At 35.1% G+C, this 21112-nt stretch overlaps 2 protein-coding genes across 2 annotated transcripts in view; one reads left to right on the top strand and one right to left on the bottom strand.

Moving 5' to 3' along the window:
- Positions 1-6744: 6744 nt before the first annotated feature.
- On the top strand, positions 6745-9499 carry LOC114369391 (protein trichome birefringence-like 8). Its single transcript, XM_028326622.1, has 4 exons — positions 6745-7111; positions 7967-8356; positions 8615-8770; positions 9151-9499. The coding sequence occupies exons 1-4, from the start codon at positions 6774-6776 to the stop codon at positions 9497-9499; spliced, it is 1233 nt and encodes a 410-aa protein (XP_028182423.1). The 5' UTR covers positions 6745-6773.
- LOC114369390 overlaps positions 8946-21112 on the bottom strand; it is a 27884-nt gene continuing 15717 nt past the window's right edge. The window contains exons 12-18 of the mRNA XM_028326621.1: positions 19931-20034; positions 19695-19782; positions 18668-18814; positions 12760-12885; positions 12351-12521; positions 9793-9852; positions 8946-9686 (exon numbers count right to left, since the gene is read on the bottom strand). Coding sequence (XP_028182422.1) covers positions 9573-9686; positions 9793-9852; positions 12351-12521; positions 12760-12885; positions 18668-18814; positions 19695-19782; positions 19931-20034 — 810 coding nt within the window. The 3' untranslated portion in view covers positions 8946-9572. The remainder of the gene's footprint in view (positions 9687-9792; positions 9853-12350; positions 12522-12759; positions 12886-18667; positions 18815-19694; positions 19783-19930; positions 20035-21112) is intronic.

The raw sequence follows: 21112 nt of genomic DNA, 5'->3' as shown, positions 1-21112 counted from the left end.
CATTCTTTTGAGCTTTGGCATTCCAGATTAGGACATGTATCAAATTCTGGTATGCAAGCTATTTCTAAACAATTTCCTTTCATACCTTGTAAGAACAACATGTCACCTTGTGACAGCTGTCATTTTTCTAAACAAAAGAGGCTTCCTTTTCCTAATAGCATTACTACTTCTTTATCTCCTTTTGAACTATTGCATGCTGATGTTTGGGGTCCATATTCCACCCTTTCCCTTCTAGGACATAAATATTTTCTCACCTTAGTAGATGATTATTCCAGATTTACCTGGGTCATCTTTCTCAAAAATAAAAGTGAAACTAAAAACCACATTATTAACTTTGTTGCTTATCTAGAAAATCAATTCAACACATCCTTAAAATGTCTTAGATCTGACAATGGGACTGAATTTGCCTTAAATGATTTCTTTCTATCTAAGGGGATTATCCATCAAAAATCATGTGTTGAGACCCCTCAACAGAATGGTGTAGTTGAACGTAAACACCAGCATATTTTGAATGTGGCTAGGTCCTTCTTTTTTCATTCCAATGTTCCTCTCACTATGTGGAATTTTTGTGTTCAACATGCTGTCCATGTTATAAACAGAATTCCTAGTCCCTTACTTAAGTCTAAATCCCCTTATGAATTGTTATTCAAATTACCACCTACCCTTCTCCACCTTAAAGTCTTTGGTTGTTTGTCCTATGCCACTACTATACAAGCACATCGTACCAAATTTGACTCTAGAGCCAGAAAATGTGTTTTCATTGGTTACAAAGATGGTACTAAAGGCTACATACTTTATGACCTTCACTCACACAATATTTTCCTCTCACGCAATGTTATTTTCTATGAGCATTGTTTGCCTTTCAAAACTGTTCCTGGACCCACTCCCTCAAATACTCCATCTAATTTTCCACTTTATGATGATCCTTTGGACATCTCACCTCATCCTTGTGTGGACTCCTCTCCTTTATCCACCGGTTTGATAGATAGTACAAGCACCAGCCCTGCATCCATTCCACCCATAGATCACACTTTGGACTCTAGTTCCTTACCTACCCCTGCTGCTACAGCTCATCCTACTCATCCTACTTCTGATCTTGATCAAAATTCAATAGATCAAACATCATCTCACATTACTAATGTTCCTGTTACTTTAGAGCCACCCTTACCCTTACCTACCAGAGTGTCAACTCGTCCAAAACGACCTCCTGGTTATTTACAGGACTATCACTGCAATGTCATATCTAGCTGTACCAATCAGTTTTCAAGTAATGTTGCTTACCCCCTTTCTTCTGTTTTATCTTATAATAATTGTTCTCCTGATTACAAAATATTTTGTTGCTCTATTTCTTCCACCATTGAGCCCAAAACCTATAACCAAGCTTCCAAATTTGACTGTTGGAAGACGGCCATGGATGCTGAGATTACAGCTCTTGAGGTAAATAAAACTTGGACTGTTGTGGATCTTCCTTGTGGAAAGGTTCCAGTAGGTTGCAAATGGGTATATAAAATCAAGTATCATGCCAATGGCACAATAGAAAGGTACAAGGCCAGGCTTGTGGCCAAAGGTTACACTCAGATGGAGGGTGCTGACTACTTTGACACCTTTTCCCCAGTAGCCAAGATGACTACAGTACGTGTTTTACTAGCTGTTGCTGCTGTTAGGGGTTGGCATCTTGAACAACTGGATGTCAACAATGCTTTCTTGCATGGTGACTTGAATGAGGAGGTTTATATGTCTCTTCCTCCTGGTTATGATGCTTCTTCCCCTTCCAAGGTATGCAAATTGAACAAGTCCTTATATGGGTTGAAGCAAGCTAGCCGTCAATGGTATTCCAAACTCTCTACTTCTCTTACTTCTTTGGGCTATCAAGTCTCTCAAGCAGATCATTCCCTTTATGTCAGGTTTGATGGCACTTCCTTTACAGCTCTATTAGTCTATGTTGATGACATTGTGTTAGCAGGCACTTCCATGGAAGAGATAAAGTCTGTCAAACTATTCCTTGATCAACAATTTAAGATCAAAGATCTTGGTCAACTTCGATTCTTTCTTGGCCTGGAAATTGCAAGGTCATCTTCTGGTATTTTCCTAAATCAAAGAAAGTACACTCTTGAGCTACTTGAAGATACTGGATTTTTGGGTTCCAAATCGGCTTCAGTACCTCTTGATCCTCACACCAAATTATCTGCCACTGATGGTGTTCCCTTTGATGATCCTTCTGGCTATAGAAGACTCATTGGCAGGCTTCTTTATTTGACTCACACAAGGCCAGACATCTCTTTCTCTGTTCAACACCTTAGTCAATATGTTTCAAATCCCTTAGTGCCTCATTATCAAGCTGCTACAAGAACTCTAAGGTACCTAAAATCTTGTCCTGCCAAGGGAATTCTACTCTCTAGTCACAGCCCACTTCAACTCCATGGTTTTGCTGACTCCGATTGGGCTTGCTGTCCTAATACTAGGCGATCCATCACCGGCTACTGTGTTTTACTTGGTAGCTCTCTCATTTCCTGGAAATCTAAGAAACAAAACACTGTTTCTCGTTCATCTACTGAGGCAGAGTATCGTGCGTTGGCCTCATTAACATGTGAGTTACAGTGGTTACAATACTTGTTCCAAGATCTTAACATTACCTTTCCCCAATCAGCTTCAGTTTATTGTGACAACAAATCTGCCATATATCTTGCCCACAATCCAACATTCCATGAACGCAGCAAGCATATTGAACTGGACTGCCACATCATTCGACAAAAACTGCAGTCAAAACTGATCCACCTCCTCCCAGTTCCTTCGCAGTCACAACTGGCTGATGTGTTTACTAAACCCCTTCACTCTCCCTCTTTTTCCTCCATGATGTCCAAGTTGGGATTGTGCAGCATACACCATCCAACTTGAGGGGAGCTATCAGCTTTATTACCATTAGATTTGTATATATCTAAATTAGTTAGTTTTGTAATTAGTTAGTTACAATTCTGTTAGGAGGTTAGAAGATTTCTCACCTTGTATAGATTAATATATAAGGCCTAATCCTATCTGTAATGAGACAGAGTTTTCCCTTTTCACATTCAATGAGAATGAGTTTTCCTTTGTTCACCTTGATCCTCTTGTCGACACAAACAAACCCATATTGGTGGGTACCATCTCGCCCTCACTCTAAGTTTGACGGAAAATCCTTGCTTTGACCAGGAATGGATACGAAAGTAATATTCAATCTTAAAAAATGGATACGGGACGAGAATGAGGATGGGAATGGGTATGTAGGTACCTCCCTTCTACCAGTACGCATACATGTACTCGGTATGTCTAATAACTCAATTATCTATATTTTATGTAACATATATTACTTAATTAATTTTTTGTTATTGTTTATAGAGTTTTTTTTTTCTTAAATATAGATGGTGACACTATTTTATAGGAAATCAAATGTTTTTGTTTCATTTTTTTTCTTAAAATTATTTTTTTTATGTTTTTGATTTTATTTTTAAAAAATATAGGGCGGGTATAAATATACATGATACATGTCAGGTACAGGAATGGAGAACCAAAAATCATACCCGCCGGGGATGGATATGAGTTTTTGGAGGTGGGGATGGGATGGGGAACTACATACCTATCTCTGTCCCATCCCATTGTCATGTCTTAACCTCCTTTTACATGTCTTTGTTTCTTAAAGATAAAAAGCGATAATGATAAAACTGCATTTTTAATTCATTGGTTCAATTTAATATTTGATTTTTATATTTAAAATTGAAACAAGTTGAACTAAATCAAAAGCATACTTTAACCCAAATGGTTGACAGAGTGATGTAAGACTCTAATGCATTTAGATAAGTGAGAATGATCTATTTCACGAAAAAACTCATGTTTGATTCACAATGTGTACAAAATTCTTTTGGACCAACGACAATCATACTCTATGAGCAGGATTAATCCCTTATCCGATAAATTAGGAGAACACCCATAAATCAAAATCATACTTCACTTATAAAGAGAGGTTTATACTTGGCACATAATGTTTGATCATGCTTCTAATAATAATATCTCAAAATATATAATGCATATCGGAAACAAGAAAAAAAAACTTCCACTTATGTTGGTTATCTTATTCTATTCTATCCTCAAATAAACTTTGACCTAAAATACACTATTCAATTTATTACAAACATTACCATTCCAGAAGATGGATGCCTACACATTTGAAGGAGTCTTCTTCTATTTATACTAATTGTAATTTACATTTAATTCTTAGATTTATTTTATTGGTAAACGATTATTAATCTTCCCTAAGATTGCTAGTCTTCCTTAACCTTCCAAAATGGAACGTTTTTTTTTTCCTAATCTTTTTTTGCCTTTTTTATCCGTAAACGTGTTTTTTTTTCAAAGTTGAATCTTATGAATTTAGTGTTTTCTTTATTTAAGAATTTTTCCTTTGTTTTTGGCTTAATAACTTTATAATTTTATTTTATCGACAGATTACGGATAGGGCCAAATGGCGAAAAGGGAGTAATTTTTGTTCAAAATTACTAAATGGGAGTAAAATTTAAATCAATACCCAGAAAGTGGTAAGTCATAGGTTTTGAATTAAAAGTCATAAATTGTGTTATGATTTTTTTTTTTCATTTTTCATTGAAGTGGTACTTCAATGTTTTTTATTACGACTTTAAGGTTGTGGGAGTATTTTTGTTTTATTTTTTATTTTTTTAAAGTTGTAAATTATTTATGATTTCAAAATCGTAAATAATTTTTTATTTCAATTATTTAATGAATTAATTTATCTTTTCTTTTTTAATTTTATTTTATATTTTTTATATTGTTTTATTTAATATTTTCTTTATTTTTGGTATATTTTTTTATTTAATATATTTTCTCTATTTTTTTTACTAATGTTAAGGATTATTATTTGTTTTGTAAATTAAAAAAATAATATAAAAGACTTAAATTTAAATAAAATATTAAAATGTACTTTGTTTAAGAAAAATATTAAAATATTTTGTTATTAATATTAACAAATAATATTAATTTATAATTTATCAAATAATCTTAATTTTTTTATAAAAAAATTTAATTAATTTTATATTTATAATTAAGTAAATTAAGAATTTCGTAAAGTAGTATTAATTAATTTTATTTTATAAATTATTTTAATATTAACAACAGAAAATAATTTAATAATAAAATTAGTTGTTAAAATAAAAACAACACACTACATTAATAGAAAACAAACCATACAAATTAAACACAAACATAAAATTAAAAAATAAAAACAATATTAGTCGTCAACTTGCTGCTTGTATAGACAGTTAATACGATTATATCCTTTAATTCTACGATACGATTATTTAGAAACAATATTAGTCGTCAACTTATTTGTATGGATAATTAATACGATTATGTCCTTCAGTTCCACGATACGATTATTTGGAAACAATATTAGTCGTCAACTTGTTAATATGGTTATTTTAATATTTTTATTTAAATTTGGGAATTTTGTATTATTTTTTTTAATTTACAAAACAAATAATAATCCTTAACATTAATAAACAATATAGAAAATATATTAAATAAAATAATATAAAAAGTATAGAGAATATTAAATAAAATTAAAAAACAAAACATATATTAATTGGTTAAATAATTAAAATAAAAAATATTTAAGACTTTGAAGTCATAAATAGTTTACGACTTAAAAAAATAAAAAATACTCCCATGACTTTAAAGTTGTATTAAAAAAATTGAAGTCGTAAAATTTTTTATGACTTCAATGAAAAAAAAGGCGTAACATAGTTTATCGTAGATAACCTATGACTTATCTTTTTCTAGATATTAATTTAAATTTTACTTCCATTTGGTAATTTGAAAAAAAAAAATTATCCCCTTTCCGTCGTTTCGCCTTAGTATCATACTTCTTTATAACTTTACCAACAAGTTGGTAGTTCTCTTAATTTTGATGCTTCATTTCAAGATGATTTTAAGGTTATGTTTTATAAGACATATCAGTTAATTTTTAATTTTTTTACTAGTTGAAAAACTTATTTGACTATTCAATATACAAGATTTTTTTAGTAGTTACTATCTTTTTTTAAAATACCTACTTGAAATTGCATTTTTTAAAATGCAAACTTCTAGTTTTAATATATTTGTTATTTTTATTTTTAATATATTTATCAAATTTTATTATTATCTTTTTAAAATAAATTATGATTTTATTACTTTTATGTCATTTTATATTTTTTAGTTACTTAAAAAGTCAACTTTACTGAACAATTACATTTTAATAAACTAATTTTATTAATTTTCAATTTTAAACTATTAGTTAGTTTTTCCACTAGTTTTTTTGAACATAACTTAATTCATTCGATAAACTGTTTTTTTTCCTAATCTAAACTTTATTATATGTAAGAAAAAAAAATTCCAGAGAGAAGATGGATTAATTAGTCAAAACAATAATCTCATAATCAGGGAATATTTAGCTAACGACAACGTAGCTAGACGAGAGGAATTACCAAAAGCTGTACATGGAATAATAACAATAATAATTAAGAAACAAAAAACAATGATGAAAGTCATGTGAATTCCAGCTAGCTCAGAAGTCGTCTTCAGAAAAAAAGGGGCTAGACTTTCAAAAAGATGTAAAATCTCTCGTGCTTCCTTTTCTCATGGATCTTCTTCAACCCCCTAAAACAACCAAACCCTCAAAATAAAACACCTCATTTAAATTTATTTCTTTATTGTTTTTACCGTCACATAATTTTAATAGAACCTTAAAAAAAAAAATGAAGAGAGAATCAACATATGCGCTCTCTTTTCTTGTCCTCTTACTCTCATCCATATTATTCTTCAACCTTGTGTACCCTTTTGATCCACAGTTTCTTTCTCGCTTTGCTTTCTTGTCATCATCATATGTCACTCTCAATAATTCACAGAATTCGCCACTCACCGGAGGCTGCGATTATTCCAGAGGCCGCTGGGTGTGGGATGAAACCTACCCTCGTCAATTGTACGGCGAAAACTGTCCGTTTCTCGACCCCGGATTCCGGTGCCGCCGAAACGGACGGAAAAATGAGAGGTTTCGTAAATGGAGATGGCAACCTGATGACTGTGACATTCCCCGGTATGTGATATGTGTCGGTATCATGTCATGCTCATTTGTTACTTATTGCATGCATCCATGCATGGCTATATGTATATTATGTATTCTTGATTGTTGAGATAAAATAAAACCTCACATTGTCAACAATAATGCCATCGTGTGGGTTCCAACGTGTCTTTTTGTTTAGTATTATTCCCCCCACTCTTCTTTTAAGCTTTTGGATCAAAGAAATGGTTTGGTTGGAAATAGTCAATAAGGTAGAGAAGGAGAATGAGGCTAATTTTTTAGAAACACTTGTCGACAACAATATCCTTATTTCCAAGAGGGGACTTAGTAAGTGAAATGACATTAATAATCTATTATAGTAGTGTTTATGAACTAAAAGAAAATAATAGTTAAGGGTGACCCTAGTTTTTATGAACTCAATTCTCAATTGAGGAGCATAATTAATCTGAACTTGACACTCCACTAATAAAAAGAAGGGGAGGGGAGGGGGGGGGGGGGGGGGGATCCGGGGTTATCCAAATGAAACATTCAACTTTGACAGTTGACTGACATAATTCATATTATGTTAGAAGCATACAAAGTGGGTAAGGTTCACGTTCTGTGATAAGCCTCAGCCATTGCACTTTTCTTTTAGAGCCTTGCTTACAGTCATTAGTTAAAAAACTAAAAAAAAATTATAATAAAAATCATAAAAAAAAAATAACGAGCAATATAATTTTGAACGTCCTAATAATTTATTTTTTTAGTTCCTTAATTCCTAAAAGACATTAATGTTTGCCTTTCTTTTAAGTTTGTATGGTACTTTGTAAAAGTCATGAGTAACTGATGACTGATAGCAACTTCTCTTGATTGTATCGTGATGTAACTCAGGTTCAATGCCAGTGACCTCCTAGAGAGGAATCGCAATGGACGCATTGTGTTTGCGGGTGATTCCGTGGGGAGAAACCAATGGGAGTCTTTGCTATGCATGCTGACACAAGGGGTTTCTAATCTCTCCAATATATATGAAGTGAATGGAAACCCCATAAGCAAACACAAGGGTTTTCTGGTAATGAGGTTTCAGGAATACAACCTGACAGTGGAGTACTACAGGACACCCTTCTTGTGTGTTATAGGTCGTCCACCACAAAACTCATCAAGTAATGTCCGAAGTACTATCAGGCTTGACGAGTTGCACTGGTATTTTAATAAATGGGTAGAAGCAGATGTTCTTGTTTTCAACTCTGGGCATTGGTGGAACCCAGACAAAACTATCAAGTTGTAGGTCAACCGTAACCATTTCTTGCATAAGTATTGGCAAATTTCTGATGAAGTTTGGGCTCATTTGAATGAACTTTTTTTTAAAAAATATATATTAAGTGTGCTTATTTTAACCTTCTAAAATATAAAAAGTTATTATTTTTAAAAGGCCGAAAGCTTCTTTGAAATGAAAAAGCTCTTCACTTCTTTAAAATGGTTTTACAATGTCTTCTATGATCGAAAATAACACTTCTAAAAAAGCTGCTTAATATTTTGCAGGGGAATCTACTTCCAGGAAGGAGGGAGGGTAAACAAGACGATGAACGTGAAAGAAGCATTTAGGAGATCCCTACAGACATGGAAATCATGGACATTGCATAATCTCGATCCTAGGAGTTTCGTCTTCTTTCGTAGCTATTCCTCCGTTCATTTCAGGCAAGTGCATAAACACAATTCATCATCAAAAGCGTGTTTCATGTAGCAAGGCGTTTTTAATTTTGGCCAAACAGAAGCGTTACTTAGTTAACTTCACTTCAAAACTATTTTGCTCAAATTCAGTCATCCTACATTAGTTTTTGGTGATTTCTTATGGTCATCCACACCCATGATAAATACAGAAAAGATAGTCAAACTTAGATGATAACTTAACTAAAAGTTAGACATCAATTATGAATATGAAACCAGTTTCCCAGTCCCCCCACTTTTCTTTTCACAAATACTGTACTGATCTTTATTAGAATAGATCTAAAATATATGTATTGGGGGGAGGGGATTTGGATGGCATGCTTACATTTGGACAAGTCTTTACTATACAGGAATGGCACGTGGAATGATGGAGGAGAGTGTGACATGGAAACAGAGCCAGAAAATGACCCTACAAAACTTGAAATTGAACCATATTATAACATATTTGTTTCTGGTGTTGTCAAACAGATGCAACACGAGAGCAGGAAAGTCCACTTTTTGAACATCACATATCTTTCAGAGTTGAGGAAAGACGGTCACCCTTCCAAGTACCGGGAACCGGGCACTCCACCTGATGCCCCACAGGATTGCAGCCACTGGTGCTTACCAGGGGTGCCAGACACGTGGAATGAACTTCTCTATGCTCAACTTCTATCTGAGAAATTTGGCATCAACAAATTTTTTCCAGAAAGAGGATAACAAAGCAGTCCAATTTTCATCAGATCACAAAGAATAGTTTCGCTAGCTATACATAAATCGGCATTGCTTCTGATCATTTATCTTCATCCACTTCCTCATCTGAGCCCATATTACTGGCTGTCATTTGCTTTACTTTCTCAAGCTGCCTCAAGAGATCTAACCTTTCTGGTGCATAAGTGGATGGAATCTGCAAGAAAGAAGGCTTTGTAAAAACCCTATGATGTGATGATTGGAGAATTGAATCTGAATAGGTGATGGAAAAAAAAATAAGCAGCCAGTCATAGTGTGCATACTAGAGATGGCACATATCTCTGAATAGCAGCCAACATTGCTGCATGACCAACGGCAGTAACCTGTGCAAAATAAACTTTTATTCTTTAGCAGGTTACACTAGACAATTACTCCAAGGAAAGGACCAGATCTAATGTTGGAAAATGATAATTTACCACACATAAGAAATAAAAATATATGAAATGGCAGTAAGTTCATTTGTTTCATCTTTTCTACATTTTATATAAGCATTAATTAGCTCTTTATCTTATATTTCCCACTCAAATTTATAAGAGGCAGAGGAAAATATTAAAGGGGGAAAATGAATTAATTGATCATGCCAAGTTTGGCAGAGTCAGATTCACTAGGAAAAAATGGAGGAAACAAGAATCTCTTGCTTATGCAAGATCAATAATTAAATTTATTGACCATTGATTTGAATACAGCACTAAGCCTAGAGATGTAATGATCTTGAAATATGAGGGGAGGGATGAATTAATTTTTTAATATCATTTGATGATTCCCTGAACGTACATGATCTAATATGAACATATTGGCTAATTCTAATAAATGAAACTCAGGAAATACGGAAATACAGTATAATAACAAATGCTACTAGAGGATATTACAAAAAGAGAAAAGGTATTCCAATTTCTATTCTAAATTAGAGCTATTTACATACTTACAACACTCACCCTCAAATTGGTAAATCAAAGCCAATCATTCTCAACAAGCAAAGTTGCTGAAATCACTCTTTAGGTCAGCCCTTATTTAAAACTAAGAGAATGACATACAGTGGTTTACCAAAGGCAGGGCAGCAGCAAAAAGGGGCACAATGAAGGTGCCAAATTTATGTAACTTTCTAATGGGTATCTATTAAAGCTTCCACCTAATAGCATAACTTTTACGAGTGTTACTCCTTGACATAGAATTTCAGCCTCTATGATCCGGTGATCTAGAGTTTAATCCCTATTGCTCACATTGATCTTAAAAAGAAAAAGAAATTTTAATATATGATACAAATGGTCTTGTGCATTCTCCACTTTTACTCATGTGGCAGGGATCCAAGGCAACAACAAGGCATTCATGAGTCTTTCACAACGCTTTTAGGAGAGTTGATTCTAGAGATGGTATTAGAGCTTCATTGATGAAGTAGTTCTACATTCTTGTTCCCATTATTCTCTCTCTCTCTCTCTCTCTCTCTCTCTCTCTCTATATATATATATATATATATATATATATATATATATATATGAGGGATCAAGTTACACTAAGAGTAACTCTAAGAAAGTTACTCTCCATCCGCACCATTTATTTTTCTTGAAATCTAATGGTTGTAATGAGTAGCTAATCTTAACCATTATATTTCAAGAAAATGAATGGTGAGGATGAAGAGTACTCTTGGAGAAACTTGATTCCTCCTCTCTCTCTCTCTCTTTGTGTGTGTGTGTATATATATATATATATATATAAAATTCAGTAGATGGTTAAAGTAGGCTGCACAATGGCCATAAGCCAAAAGGATTTGCATGAGGAGTGTGTTAGAGATATAATAAAGTTATTCAAAAAGTCTCACCTAACAACTTAAATTTTCAGGGAAGTTAGTCATTAATAGGTATCAAAGTCTCCATAACTAAGTGGTAAATAATTTTGATCCTTGCTGTCTCCATTCTATTAATCCAAAGTTGAAATTCAGTACATGGTAATAATGGACTAGTGCATTCAATGCGGCAAATTTCAAAGGGCCCTGCATGAAGGGGCCTGTTAAAGATGTAATAAAGCTATTCATAAGTCATCACCTAGTAGTTTAAGCTTGTTGGACTATCAATCATTGATAAGAGCAATGTCTACATCTTCTGAGATACCTTATCACAATGGAAATTTTACTACCCTTATGATATAGTAGTGGTCATGGGTTCTAATCACCAAAAAAATCTCGCCCAAGTTGGTAAGGCTACAGAAATCTGATCCTCCATAGACCTCACAACAGTGGTAACCGTGAGCATTAGGCCCCCCATTTTAATACATATGGCGGATGGTGGAATACCGCGGAAGGTCAAAATTCTGCCATACAAACATGCCTTTACAACCTATGGCGCCGCCATAGCATGCGTTCCTTCACAAATTGCCTATAGCAGCCATGGCACTGCCATTTAATAACACCGATCTTCACATGGAACTGTCAATCAACTAACCCGACCCGTGTTGCCCTAAGTGGGCTAGGACTGGCAAACCACCCAGGCACCCAGCCCTCTTTATGTTTGATGGGTTAATTCAAGCAAGGTCCGGAGAATTAGGAAAGGTAACAAAGTTATAAAATAAGATATCAACATAGAGGTTGAACATGATGTGATTTGTTTATACAATTTTGTTTCTTTTTCAATTTAGATTTGGCAACCAGGTACTGGGGATTAAAAGGATCTGGTCTCATTGGTCCATATTTAAACAAGACAATGATTTAGAACCCTAACCTACTTTTAATGGGATCTTTGTGATTATGAGTGAACAATATGCTTCTCTAGCATGAACAAGTCGTGATGCAGACATAGAAGATGAGAACAATAAAAAATGTTCGACTCACTGGAAGAAGCATCAAAACACCAATAGGAACAACCGAAGCCATGTCAGTCAAGGTTCTTTTAAGTGTTTTCTTCTCCTTCTCGGTCAATTCATCCCCTATCAATGCCCTTCTAAGTAAACCCATGGCAGCAGCAACATCAATAGCGAGCAGCTGAGTTCCTTGCCAAACATCCTGCTTATTGAATAGATGTTTACAAGACATAATTGATGACTTAATTTTAAATTTCAGGGGACATTGTTAATATTATCAGAGACACTAATATATATTATGCCCACCAGTTTCTAGAGATAACATGGGGGGGAAAGAAGTTGGTTTCATCAGATCAATGCCATGATGCAAATGAATTCATAAGCCAAATAAAAGAAAGACAATCTTTCCAAGAAAGAAAAGCCACAAGACTAAAGCATACCGTTCCTGTTTCTTTTAGTTTGCCAAAAGATTTTTCCAGGATATTTTCTTTCTTCTCAACCCTGACCATCTGAACACCCCCAGCATCATCGCTATAAGGGGCACCATCATCAATAACCAGTAAATCCTGTAAAAACAATATTCAAAGCTCAATTTAAAAGAACAGTCAAGGGAAAATAAATTTAATGAGGAGGACATACAGTGTTGGAAATAGGAGCATTCAATGTTTATTACCCTTCCAAGTAGCTTAGTGTTTAGCTGAGTTCAATGTATCTTAGGATGTTGTGATATTTTAAATTTTTAATTGTTCTCTTGAAAATAGTAGTTATTTTTAATTGTTTAGCTGAGTTCAATAGTAGTTCAATGTATCTTAGGACATACAGTTATTTTTATTTATTATCTTTGTAACCATTCTTATTATAAATCAATCAATCAATCAAGCTCGTAATGATTTAATCAATCTGGTTGGTTTTAGTGTAATTGATGTTGATAAATGTTTTAAAAGGTAAAATGATGTTTTAAAGATGTTTAGGTTAGATGAAGTTAAGTTTTAGGGATTGATTAGTGAAAGGATTCATGTTTTGAATTGTTGAACGTTGATTTTGTAATATATTAAATTGTTCTTTAAAGGTTTCCAGAACATGTAATAGATCACATGAATCCTGTAATAGATTACAAAAACAGGGTAAATCCTGAGAAATTCTTTCTCACTGTTTTAATCAATTACAAGCGTATAGTATCAAGAGTCAATTGCTCAAAACAACAAGTAAGAACTAAGAACAATGATAACCTAAGAAACTCTTGAATGATTTTGATTAGATAGTCTGATGATCAAAATAATTTATAGAAAAATGAACTGTATTTTTCTATTTTTTGAAAAAGGTACAATGGTGTGTATAAATAGGGTTACAAGACTGATTCTGTACACTAATTTAGAGCTAAAAATCAGGAACCAAAATCCCTATAATTGTTGTAACTAAGAAAGAAAAGAAATAATAGCAAATCCTAATTATAGTTGTATCAGAATCGCATGATTCTGTCTAATTTCCGCAATCATCTACACTCCCCCTCAATCTGAGTGATAGATATCTATCATTCCCAGATTGGTTTTGATGTCCTCATATGAGCGTCTTGGAAGAGATTTAGTTAGGATGTCTGCTGTTTGGTTACATGATGGAACATGAGTAACAGCTATAATGTCTTGGTCAATTTTTTCCTTAATGAAGTGTCTGTCAATCTCTACATGTTTTGTTCGATCATGGTGAACTGGATTTTTGGCCATGCTTATGGCAGCTCTGTTGTCATAGAGTATCTTCATTGTAGAGTTAGTGGGAATCCTGATTTCTTCCAACATCCTCTTCAGCCAAATTCCTTAGCAAATGCCCTGTGCCATGGCTCTTAGTTCGGCTTTTGCACTACTCCGGGCTACCACGGACTGCTTCTTGCTCCTCCAAGTTACCAGGTTCCCCCACACAAAGGTGCAATAACCAGTAGTTGATTTCCTGTCAGAAGCACAACCTGCCCAATCCGAGTCTGTATATACTTCAATGTTCTTGTCTGAGTTTTTCTTGCCTGGAGTACCTTTGAGGTATTGTAGGATTCTCCTCACAGCTTTCTCATGAACATCTGTGGAGTTTGACATATGGCAACTTGCCATACTTACTGCAAAACCAATGTCTGGCCTGGTATGGTCAAGTAGATTAATTTTCCAAACAGACTTTGGTACCTGGTTTTGTCAGCTGGAGGACTATCATCTTCGGAGCTATTCTGGTTGGCTGGTTCTATAGGGGTGTCGGCTGCCTTTCACCCAAGCATCCCTGTTTCTTGAAGTAGATCTAGGGTGTACTTCCTTTGAGACTTATAGATCCCATGCTTTGTTCTAGCCACTTCCATCCCTAGAAAGCACTTAAGCTGCCCCAAATTTTTGACCTCATTCTCTAGCCAGAAAACTCTTCAAGTGATCGATTTGGTTATGGTCGCCTCCCGTGATTACAATGTCATCCACATAGACGATAAATAGTGTTACCTTCCCTTCCAATGAGTGATTAACAAACATTTTGTGATCTGACTGACATTGGGTGAACCCCTCTTTCTTGACAACTCGTGTCAGCCTCTCAAACCAAGTTCTCTGCTGAATGAGAGAGTTAGAACTTCCAGTGATGATGATATCATCTACATAAACTAGAATGTAGACAGTGTGCTGTTGATGTGTATAAATGAACAAAGAGGGATCACACTTGCTTCCTACAAACCCAATCTGTATTAGTGTTGACCTTAACCTGTCAAACCACTGCCTTGGAGCTAGCTTTAACCCATAGAGAGCCTTCTAAAGTTTACAAACCAAGGATTTTCCTTCAACTTCAAAACCTGCAGGTTGAGTCATATAGACAGTCTCCTCAAGTAATCCATTTAGAAATGCACTGTTGACATCAAGCTGAAATAGGTCCCAGCCTTGTGAGAGAGCAAGAGTTAGAACTACTCTAATTGTAACTGGTTTAACCATAGGAGAAATTTTTTCATGAAAGTCAAAGCCATGAACTTGATGAAATCCCTTAACAGCTAATCTAGCTTTGTACCTATTCATTGAACCATCAACATTTTCTTTTATTCTTAAAGACCCACTTGCATCCAATAGCTTGTCTACCAGCTGGTAATGGAACTAAATCCCAAGTTTTGTTTCTCATTAGAGCATTATACTCCTGCATAGCTGCAAACCATTATGAACTTTCTAGGCCTGCTTTACACTTTTAGGTTCAGAATGAGTGAGAAATAATGAAGGATGCAGCCTAGGATTGTGTATTCCAGATTTAGACCTAGTTTGCATAGGATGAGTGTTAATGGGAATTAGAATTAATGCAGACACAAATTCACTATGAGACATAGTATTTGATGATTGAGGATGAGTGGGAGAGGTTGCAGTTGGTATAGATTCACTAGATGACCCTATATTGGATGATTGAGGATGAGGGGAAGTGGATTCATATGAGGTTTGATTTAAGGCAGTAGCAGAGAAACCAGGAGGAATAGAGGGAGCTGAAAGGGAATTGGAGAAAGGTATTTGGGAAAGTGAAGGTGTAGAGGCTGCAACAGGAGGAGATAGGTCAGGATTGAGGCTGAAATAGGAAGTAATATTCTGTGTTGAACTGAAGGGAGAGGAAAACAGATCTAAATATGGAAACATCAACTCATTAACCAAAACATCCTTAGAAATATAAATTCTACCAGTTGAAGACAGACATTTGTAGCCTTTATGTGAAGAGGAGTACCCCAAGAAAACACACTCTTGAGACCTGAAATCTAGTTTGTGAGTATGATAGGGTTTCAACAGAGGAAAGCATGCATAGCCAAAAGTTTTAAGAAAGTGAAAATCAGGCTCTTTGTTAAAAAGAGTGACAAATGGAATAGCAAAGTTGAGTGATGCAGTGGTAACCTATTAATCAAATAGACTGCAGTGACAAAAGCATAATCCCAAAACTGTAGAGGTAGTAGAGTTGCATGATGAAGTAATGTGAGTCCTAGATCAACTATATGCCTATGTTTCCTTTCAACTACACCATTTTGATGATGAGTGTGTGGGCAAATTAACCTATGCGAAATGCCACAGGAAGCTAATAAAGCAGAGAAGGGTCAATATTCACCACCCCAATCAGATTGAACACTTTTTATTTTAGTATTAAGTTGAAGTTCAACTGATAACTTGAAAATTTGGAAAACAGACATAGTTTCAGCTTTGGTTTTAATAGGAAATATCCAAGTATATCGTGAAAAGGCATCAATAAATGATAAATAATATTTGAAACTAGAGTAGGAGGTTGAATGAGAAGGCCCCCATAAATCTGTAAAGACAAGTTCTAAAGGAGAATAAACTAAAGTGGAAGCATGGGAAAACAGCCTATGAGATTTTCCCACACAACAAGAGGCACAAAAATCTGAAATCACTTTATTAGATGATGAAATGTTACACTGATCAAGAACAAGTTTTAGTACATGACTATTAGGGTGCCCTAACCTAGCATGCCAAAGGTTAACAATGCTAGGAGATGAAAAACCAGAACTAGATGCAACAGTAGACTCTTTATTAGCAGTAGAAGATGTTGTTGATAACAACTGAGGTCTGTGATCTTGGAGTTTGATGTTATGAAAAGAATAGGACCATCAACACCCATAGCACCTTGAAGGAGCACTTTATTGGTCCCCTGTGATTTGACAAGGCATAAGTGAGGGTGGAATTCAAAGAAAACAGCATTATCTTTCGCAAACTGATTGACACTTAGCAAATTTTTTGAAATGGAAGGAACATGTAATAACTTTTAAGTTTGAAATTAATATGAGAGTCATTAGGAGAGAAAGATGATGAAGAACCAGTGTTGGAAATACTCAAACCTTCACCCTATAAAGATTTGGTCAGGTCCATCAAAATGTGACAATTGTTTGATATGCTGTGATTCACCAGTTACATGAAAACTAGCTCCAGAATCTAGAATCCATGTTGAGCTAGCTTGACCATTACCCTGAGGTGTCGAATTGGTAAGCATCACACTAGGCAGGCTGGAGGACTGAGTAACTGGTTTAGAGTTAGGATTAACCCAAGTGTTTAAGGTCCTACCCGAGGCAATCGAATAAGGAATTGGTTGGAGTGTAGTTGGATCAACAAAGGCGAGTGACTCATGAGGTTGAAAATTCATATCAGAACAAAAGTTGCACACATTACCAGTGTGACCATACTTGAGGCGGAAATTAGCAAATCTGCCTCCACTGCGGCCTCTTCCAGAACCACCGCGACCACCACCTCGATCAAATGAAGCATTACGACCATCGTTACTTCTACCATAACCTCCTCTAGAGCCACCAGAATCATTACCTTTATATGAGCTTCCATACAAATAACCTTGAGTGTAATTCAGGGATGGAGACACAAGCATCTGAGTGTCTCGATTGTATCGAACAAGGCGAGTTTCGTGGCCATAAAGCAGAGCCGCAATCTCTGCAATGGATGGTGTACGTTTCTTTCTTTCAATCACGGAAACTACTGGCGCATAGTTCGAAGGTAGACCTTCAAGAATAGCATCGACATGTCGTACTAGAACTCCAATGCCAGCAAGCTCGTCGATGTAGCCTTTGATTTTGTGAAGGTACTCATCCATTGTTTTGCCTTCGAATGAGACAGCACACATCGCGGTCCGTAATTGTCGTGCTCTAGACTTGGTGTGAAGGCTGAAATGCTCGTGAATCTTGTCCCATACCTGATAGGAGTGATTTGAGCCTAGCACGCGAGAAAGGACAAGCTTTGAGAGTGCCGACTGAAGCCAAACAAGCAACGTTTGGTCATGCACTTCCCAGGCTTCGTATTCAGGATTAACACGATCCATGATTCGATCATCTTCTGTGAGAAATTGAGGCGGAATGACTGGATTAACCACAAACCTCTGCAACTTATGCGATTTAATGACTGGTTCAACATGTTGTCGCCAGTGTAGATAGTTGGAATCATCCAATTTCTCAGCTATCGTTGTCGGAAATGAATGCGAACTGAAACCTTGAGATGAGGAAGCCATGTATGTGAAGGTGCAGCTCGATAAACTAAAGAGAGGAGCTTTTATGAAGTAACAAGCTTTGATACCATATCAAAATTAGAGAACTAAGTGAACAAAGAGAATAAGAGAAAACATTCAGAACAGAAAATGGAAAAACTGATATTATTGATTCTGAAAAAGTTAGTTTTAATGCAGTTACAAAGGAGGTATTTATAAACCTCTAGACCTTGAAGTGGATTGCACCTCACAACACCATTTGGCACGGTTAAAAACCAAATCTTCAGAGATATTATTTACCAATGCACTTGCTAAGAAAAAATTTTGTAAGCAATATAAAATCATAAACTTGTAACTTATTGAATGTTTCAGACGTACTTCATTATTTTCTGATTGATAGGCACTTCTTTGAACTCGTTTCTCAAGTTCTATTAGCTCATTTCGCAGAAGCTCGAAGCGGCGGATTTCATTGGGTTCTTGGTCCACAACCCCTACGTTTGGTGCAGACTGTTCAATATTGTTTTCCTTCAAGCAAGATAGCAAGTTCATGTTACTCAAAGTTCAACATGGTATACTCACCAAATATAACAAATAATTATCTTTACAATTAAACCAAATGAAGCACAGCGCTAATTCAAGACACAGATTATTAGGTGATAAGCTAAAGCAAAATAAAATAACATTTTAAGCCCTTATAGCATTTTGACATTGTAAATTTTGAAGTCAATCACTATGTGTGTGTGTGGGGTGGGGGGGGGGGGTGGTTTGGATCCTAACTGCTTTGAAGGTGCAGGGTCTAAGCAAAAGCAAGAATAAAAAATCTGAGGTTTATAAATTCTTGAGATAGGCTTTTTGAGGTCAATTTTCAATTCTGCATGAGTGAGCTACAGCAGTTTCCTTTTCTGTCTCACTAATCTAGTTTATAAATGACCAGCAAAATTCAGCTTGCCCACAATTGTCGCAATTTGACTCTATTATCCTCACTAAAAAATTCAACACCCAATAGGTATCTTAACTGAAGAGGGTTTCTCTCTCTCCTCCCATCCGTATAGAATACCTAGTCACTTAATTTAATTGACAATGCTATTTATCACCCCAAATATAATCAAACGTCATATTTAGACATAACACAACCAAATATAATCTTTATTCTGCCACTAATCAAACATTAATTTTTATTCTCATTTCATTGATTCAAATGTCATTATAATAAGACAAGATTAGAAAAAAAACTAAAGAATATATAACAATAATAAAATACAATTACAAATTTAAAATGAACATCCTATGCTAATACTTTATTTATCACAATAAAAGCAAAAACAAATAGACAGTTGAGTTATGTTGCACTATAGATATGGAGAGAAAAATAGCATCATCAAATTAATAGGACAACAATGCATACATAAGGATCCGCATCAGACTCCAAGCCAGGCTTTTTGGTGACAGGACGTCCAAAGATGCTCCAGAATCCACGGGATTTCCCAACATTTCTGGAAGAAAAGATGTTCTTTTCATATAAATATATTAAAAAAAAACTTCGAAAAAGAGAAGAAAGTAACAGCTGCTAATTGTACTTTCAGAAACCAGTATCTAGATATGAAAATAAGCAAGCCAAAATTTAGTATAAAAAATTCATACCTTTTGCTCCTGTCCACCCTTACATTAGGATTCTTTTTGCTTTTCCCTTTTATATACTCCTCCTCTTCACCAACTGGTGAGTAGGTCCGACCACTGTCAACCCCCTGAATCAGTATAATAAAAATATAATTCACTATAAAACAAATTCTCAAAAAGCAAACAATTGTGACTAGTGTACAAGACAATGAAATTATTGTGTAAGGGAAGGATAAAAAAATAATATAAAAAAAGAGCACAACCTAGAGGCACGGCAAGAAGCAAACAGAATTAACCAAGCATATACAACCAAAGTTGCATCCAGTATTTACCAACTTTTTAAGCAAGACATGCACAGAAGCTCAATTAGTCAAAATCCAAGTGAATCATTTTTTTTTTATCAGCAAATATATATATATATATATATATATATATATATATATATATATGTGTGTGTGTGTGTGTGTGTGTGTGTGTGTGTGTGTGTGTGTGTGTGTGTGTGTAAAATGAGTACCAGAGGTACTAAAGTACAGATATTTGGTTTCCTGTGCTTTTGGTTCCAAATCAGATTAAATGAATTCTAGATAGGAACCAAATCCAGGCCACAAACATATTATTAATAGCTACTTCTAATCTATATTTGTATCCTCTGCTAATGCCTAAACCCTGCTCTAAGATTGTTAGACCATTGATTAAAATGAATGGAAAAATCCTTCTCCAAATTTCTCAGCCATGTCCACAATAAGAAAGCTGCGTCGTCCATCAGTTTATTGCTATCGAAGGAATCATTGGAAAAGATTATCTTGTTTATTTGCTGCCATATAGTCCAGGTCACAGCCAGCCACAAACATTTCTCCCTATTAGCCCTTATCCCATCAGCCATTATCGATCCATGTTGGAGGAAATTATGCCTTGGATTTTGCGGGAGAGCTGCTGTGATGTTCACCCAAGATAAAGATTCCCACCAAATAGGGATTATTTTACTGCAGTGAAAGAATAGGTGTCCCACATCCTCCTCCATACTACTGCATAATGGGCAACTCCTATCATTGACCTCCACCTGTCTCCTATATAAATTTCTTTTAGTTGGCAATCTCTCTTTAAGTAATCTCCATGCAAAAACTAGTATTTTAGTTGGGACCTTTAGCTTCCACAGTTCTTCGAAAGCCCGGTCTTGGATCCCCACTATTGCTTCTCCCCTCAACA

This window comes from Glycine soja, chromosome 10, assembly GCF_004193775.1.
Source record: "Glycine soja cultivar W05 chromosome 10, ASM419377v2, whole genome shotgun sequence".
NCBI lineage: Eukaryota > Viridiplantae > Streptophyta > Magnoliopsida > Fabales > Fabaceae > Glycine > Glycine soja.
Note: the sequence above shows the minus strand (reverse complement) of the source record. Positions and strands in the feature narration are given on the sequence as shown.

Coding starts and splice junctions, on each gene's coding strand:
- LOC114369391 (XM_028326622.1), top strand. CDS start 6,774: ATGAAGAGAGAATCAACATATGCGCTCTCTTTTCTTGTCCTCTTACTC. Junction 8,357..8,614: donor CCAGACAAAACTATCAAGTT/GTAGGTCAACCG, acceptor AATATTTTGCAG/GGGAATCTACTTCCAGGAAG. Junction 8,771..9,150: donor TATTCCTCCGTTCATTTCAG/GCAAGTGCATAA, acceptor TTTACTATACAG/GAATGGCACGTGGAATGATG.